The sequence below is a fragment of the Halichoerus grypus genome, unplaced genomic scaffold (genome assembly GCF_964656455.1).
Source record: "Halichoerus grypus unplaced genomic scaffold, mHalGry1.hap1.1 HAP1_SCAFFOLD_141, whole genome shotgun sequence".
Taxonomy (NCBI): domain Eukaryota; kingdom Metazoa; phylum Chordata; class Mammalia; order Carnivora; family Phocidae; genus Halichoerus; species Halichoerus grypus.
In genome coordinates this window covers 47487-52959 of record NW_027555068.1, presented here as the reverse complement: position 1 = coordinate 52959, position 5473 = coordinate 47487, and the positions used below count along the sequence as shown (strand labels likewise).

Below are 5473 nucleotides of genomic sequence, written 5' to 3'. Positions count from 1 at the left end.
TCAGGCCCCCTCTTCCTCATCTCTCACAGCCCCTTCAGACAGGGCCAGGGAGGAAGCCGGCTGCCCGAGATTGAACCGGAGGAAATACCCCAGCATTTGCCACTTGCTGGTTTCGGCGTGGGCCCTGGGACCCCACAGGAACTCGTAGCGGGCAGGGTCGCTGCCGGGCACCTGCCGGTACTCCACGTACCCTTCCTGCACCCAGACATTGGTGAGGAGCTCCCTGGGCTCCCCATAGATGACGTGCTCCTGGCCGTCATACACCCCCATGACCCCCAGCTCTTCCCACACCTCCTCCTCGGGGACATGGTCGCCCCCCAGGAGGATCAGCCCCAGGAGCACCACTAGGAGGCTGGTCTTGGGCATGCCCTGCTCACCGCTCAGCATCCCATCCCAGGTGAGGCCCAGGACGGGGACCAGGATGTAGGAGTGGTCGCTGGGGTCCACTTCCTTCACATCCACGCCAAAGAGCAGCCGCATGCACTCGGAGGCTCGGCCCAAGATCACGGGGAAGGCGTCCTGGTGTTCCTCGCCGACGATCTCCAGCATCTCTGCCTGGCTGGTCGGCTGCTGGGTGCGATATTTGAGGAGCAGGAAGGCCACCAGGTGGACTGCCTTCATGTGGAGTGTAGTTTCCAGCAGGGGCTGGGCCACTCCCGGCTCCAGCCCGGGGCCGGGCTCCTCCTGGTTGGATGAGCTGGAGCTATCTTCAGACGGGCTCCAGGGAGTGGCTGCCCCGGCACTGGGGGAGGGGCAGGCACTCACCGAGCTCTGGGGAGGACTCTGGAACCCAGCAGCAGACCCCTCCTCCGAGGGGACCAGAAACAGGGCAGAGCAGGAGACAGATGGGGCGGTGGACTGGGAGGAGGAGGAGGTGGAGAAGGAGGAGGGGGCGCATGGGGCCTCCTCCTCCCCAGCCCCGGACAGCTGTGCCTCCAGCAGGCCCTGGGCCGGGCCGGGGTCTTCCTCCACCTTCCCGAGCTCACTCCTCTGACCCAGGGGCATGGCGTTTGTGTCGGGCTGAACCTGAAGAAAGATGTGGGACGGCTCCTCAGGGCGCAGCCCGGGCAGCAGAGGCCTGAAGTCCCGGAGCTGACAGTGCGCTGCGTCGGGCTTGGGTGCTGAGGGCTCCCCTCTGGGCTGGGATGGGCGAGCCCCTGGCCCCATGCTCAGAGCACGTACCTCACCTTGACCACTGGCACTCACCTGCACCTCCCCTGCTCTGGGACCTTAGAGGCTCCTGCCTCAGACCTAGGCCTCAACGCTGAGTTCCTGAAGCCCCTGGAGGACAAGAGGAGGAGTCACTTCAGGGTGCAGACACAGAGCACGGCACACGGGGCCCAGTGGGGCAGGAGGGCTGGGGCGGACTCTGTGAGGTCCCCACCAGTCCAAGCTGGGCGCTCCCCTCCTTGGCCTCTCAGGGGACTGCTATTTCCCCTGGCAGGGCCTGGGCCCCCCTCCCGCAGCCTGAGGCCAAAGGGTCACAGCAAGACCACGCAGCCCTGAGACTCCACAGAAGGTAAGCGAGGGGGCCCACATGTGCCCACGCCTGCCAAAGGTCTAAGGGCTCGTCACGGAACCCCAGGGATGGCCAAGCTCGGGGTTCCATCGGTGCCGGGATGGGCGCACCTCTCCGTCTATACCCTGACCCCACGGAAGGCCTGGGAAAACTCCCTGTGTTGACCTGAGGCCACCCTCCTGGTGCCGAGGCCTCATCTCTGGGAGACACCAGAAGGAAAAGTCAGGAGAAAGAACTTGGCCCACCGATCGCCCGTCTCCCCATGGCTGACGGAAGCGGCAGGGTAGGCCTGGGCCCTGAGGATCCTGCTGTGGGAGGCATGCCCTCATTTCTCATCTCCCCCCAACAGTCAGGGCCAGACCCAGAGCCAGGGCACCTGCCTCCTCTGCTACCTGAGTCCAGACCCTCAGGCCCTGGCCCTCCCCATCCTGAGAGGAGGGATCTGGAGAGGAGGAGGGACTCAGCCTGACAGGCCCCACCCAGGGTTCCCAGGGCCGCCAGGTAGGGGCTGGACAGATTCCTGGGCCATCACCTCCTTGTCCCGAGGGGTGGGTTGGGAGTCACTCACTCCTCCCTCGGGTGCCCCCACGTTGACTCTTGGCAGGAGCAGGGACTCCTGTGTGTCTCACTTCCCTGAGAGCTCCGAGAGGAGGGTGAGGAGACAACAGTCCACGCCCTCCCCTGCACCCCTCCCAATTCACGAAGAGCTGAGATCGGGGTTGGCCCCTCTGTCCTGGGGCGGGGGTCCACTCTTTGTCCTCAAGGTGCTCATGTTTACTTTCAGCAGGACCTGGAACTATCCCTTCTTCTAACCACAGGATGCATCCTGCAGGCCAAGGCCACCATCTTTGTGAGACCCAGAGGAGAAAGTGGGGCGCTTACTTTTCTTGACACCTGGCCTGGCCTCGCAGGACTGACCACCGGGGCAGGACTTCATTTGGGTCCCCTATGTCTGGGTGGGTGTCTGCTCAGTGCTCCCTCAGGGTCTTGGGACTCCACCCTCTGCTGACCTGAGGCCACACTCCTCAGACCAAGGCTCACCTCCTTCAGACCCTGGGTGCAGACGTCAGGAAACACTTCAGCTGCTCCCCCCACCTTGGGGGACATGGAAGAAGGAGCCCAAGGGCAACAAAATCATTGTCTGTTTCAGGCTCTACGGTCTTCAGCTCTCAGCCTGCATCCCTCCTGGACTCCAACAAGACCTGGGGCCCTGCCCTCTGCTGTCCCGAGTCCTTTCCCCTCTGACCGCCCCGCACATCCCTGAGAGCCAAGGCCAAATTCGGAGGTGCGACTCAGGCGGACAGCTGCTCAAGGGCCTCCCATCGATGACTCTGTTCTGGGGTCCAGGGTGCCCTCAGTTCTCCCTGAGTGTTCTCACCTGGATTCCAGCAGGATCTGAGCCCTCCCTGCTGCTGACCTGAGGATCCGCCTCTTACCCCAACCCCCGGCCTCTCTGAGACCCGGATGTGGATGTCTCGACGCGCCACTCGTCCTCCTCCCGCTCAGGGGCCTCCCAGGACTGACTCTGTTCTGGGGTCCAGGGTCCCTCATGTCCTCCCGCCGGGTCCTCACATGCAGTCCCGTCAGCTCCTGACCCCCCGTTTTTTAAACCAGGCCCCCAGCCTCTGTCAGAACTGGATGCGGACGTCCTGACACACTGCCTGTGGACTTGGCACCAACAGGCCTACCGGGGCTGACAGCAGGGGCAGGCTTCAGTGCGTTGTCCCTGTTCTGGAGTCCAGGTCCCTCCCTGAGTCCTCCCTCAGGGATCTCAACAGGAGCCGCAGCACATCTGCTGATCCTCTCTCTGCTGTCCCCAGGCCTGTTGCCTCAGACCAAAGCCTCACTGCCCTGAGAGCCACGGGCAAAGACTGTGGCCACCACATCACGCTACAAAGTCCAGGGATTCCCTGAGAGGGGTTCCTTCGGGTCCCTTAGCCCTATCCTCTGTTCCCCATCCGGACTCCCTGGATGGCCCGTGCCCTCATCCCTGCTCCTGAGGGCCACTCCTTACAACAAGCTCTCAGTGTCTCTGGGACCCAGAGCAGAAGGCAGGACGTGCCTCATGTCAGCGTTGTCCCACCCTGGGGCCTCCCAGGACTGATTCCCTACTGGGTCCAGGGTCCCTCGTTCCTCCCTCTGGTTCCCACCTTGACTCCTGACAGAACCTGGGCGCTCCTCCCCCCTCCCCCCGCCCCCCGCCCCCCCCCCCCCCCCGCGCCTGCCAACTAGAGACCCTGCTCCTTACACCAGACCTCCTGGCTCTCTGAGACCCCGAACCTGAAGTCGGGACTCACTTCGCATGCCCACGCCCCCCAGAGATCTTCCTGGACAGACACTATGGCCCAACCTCTGTGAGATCTCCTCTGTCCTCCCTCAGAGTTCATACCTTGACTCGGGTTATCGCCTGGGCCCTCTTCTCTGCCCACCTGAGGGAGGCCCTGCTCCTTCTGCCAAGGCCCCCAGTGTCTCTGAGACCCGGATGCGGAAGTCCGGACTCACCACGTGCTCCCATCCCCCCGCAACGGACCTTCCCTGACTGACGCTCTGCGGGGGTCCGGGGACCCTCAGTCCTCCCTCCGCATCCTCAGCGTGAAGCCCAGCAGGACCTGGGCCCGGCCCTCTGCCCGCCTGAGGGAGGCCCTGCTCCTTCCGCCAAGGCCCCTAGTCTCTCGGGACACCCGGATGCACCAGTCCGGCCGCACTGGCCGCGTGTCCCCATCCCGCCCAGCTGCCGTCCCGGACTCACCCTGGGGCCCGACCTCGGTGAGGTCCCCTCTGTCCTGCGCTCGAGAGTCCCTCGGTCCTGGCCCCGATCGATCCCCACCCCGACCCCACCTGGACCCCCTGGGGCTCCCTGTGCCCCCGCCCCTTCCCGACCTGGCATCCTTCCCCTCTGACCAAGGTCCTAAGCTCCGTCAGAGCCCCGAGGCGCGTTTCACCGGACGGACGCCACCTGTGGCCACCCTCCCCGGGGGGCCCCCAGGGCCTGGCCGCGGCAGGGCCCGAGGGGCTGGACCTGAGCGCCGAAGAGTGGCCCCCACAGTCCTCCGTCTGCCCCCGGAACCCGCTCCAGGGAGGGCCCGGGCCCGTCCCTCTGGGGACCCGTGTCCTTGGTCCTGGGCCCCGGCGGGAGGGGCTCAGCGGGACGACGCTGTCCCCGCCCGGGGTGTCTCGGGGCTGCCGGCATGGGCCACCTGGCTCCTGGGGGTCCCCCCACTCTGTGCTCCCTCACGGGTGGGCCTACCTGCACGCCTGGCCTGGCCCGACCGAGATCCGGCCTCCCACACACGGCGGTCCCGGCGTCTCCCACGCCTCCGAGGCGGAAGTCGGCGCTCGTCACATCCGGACCCCATAGGAAGGGGTCCCCTCGGGCTGACAGCACGTCGGGCGGACATGGGTTCCGGGGTGGGCTACGTGGGGGCAGGAGAGGGGAGCGGGCAGGCCGGGGGTCCCCCGGTCCTCCCTGGGCTCCTCACCTGGACCCCGCCCGGCAAGGTTGGGGCCCCGCCCCCGGCACCCCGCTGAGCCCGTGCCCGTGCACCTCACACATAGGCTCGCAGCCTGCCCCCCGCCTTCCCTGACACGGAGGCAGAGACTGGAGTCTGGCAGTGTCGCCACCCAGCTTGCCGGTGACCAGCTGCACAGAGGCAATCACGGGGACCCTCTGGTCACCCCAGCCCCCCGCCCCCGGGCCGGGGGCATTTCCACTGCAGTGCTCGCCCCGGGGGCCGCACCCCCCTCACCCTGCCTCCGCTTCTTCTGCGGGTCTCCGCGCACCCCTCCCCACCTTCCTGCCAGGACTGCGGCTGCTAGACACGGTCCCCTATGGCTGGGACGTGTCCTGCTTCTCCTCGTGTCCTCACTGCTCACCCACAGGGCCTTCCAGAGAGCAGAGCTCAGCCCAGCTCTGGGAATCAAGGAGCCAGTGAGCAGGGCTCCCTCTGTGCTGGG

At 66.2% G+C, this 5473-nt stretch overlaps 1 protein-coding gene across 1 annotated transcript; it reads right to left on the bottom strand.

The window, feature by feature from the left end:
* LOC144380748 (melanoma-associated antigen 10-like) lies at nt 1-1005 on the bottom strand. Its single transcript, XM_078065565.1, has 2 exons — nt 926-1005; nt 1-742 (listed from the first exon to the last, which is right to left on the bottom strand). The coding sequence occupies exons 1-2, from the start codon at nt 1003-1005 to the stop codon at nt 1-3; spliced, it is 822 nt and encodes a 273-aa protein (XP_077921691.1).
* Between the last annotated feature and the right edge of the window lie 4468 nt (nt 1006-5473).

Bases quoted from the DNA above. Each gene is read 5' to 3' on its own strand.
- LOC144380748 (XM_078065565.1), bottom strand. From the start codon at position 1,005: ATGCCCCTGGGTCAGAGGAGTGAGCTCGGGAAGGTGGAGGAAGACCCC. The intron at 743-925 runs GTCCGGGGCTGG...CCCCTCCCCCAG, and splicing joins GGCCTGCTGGAGGCACAGCT to TGCCGGGGCAGCCACTCCCT.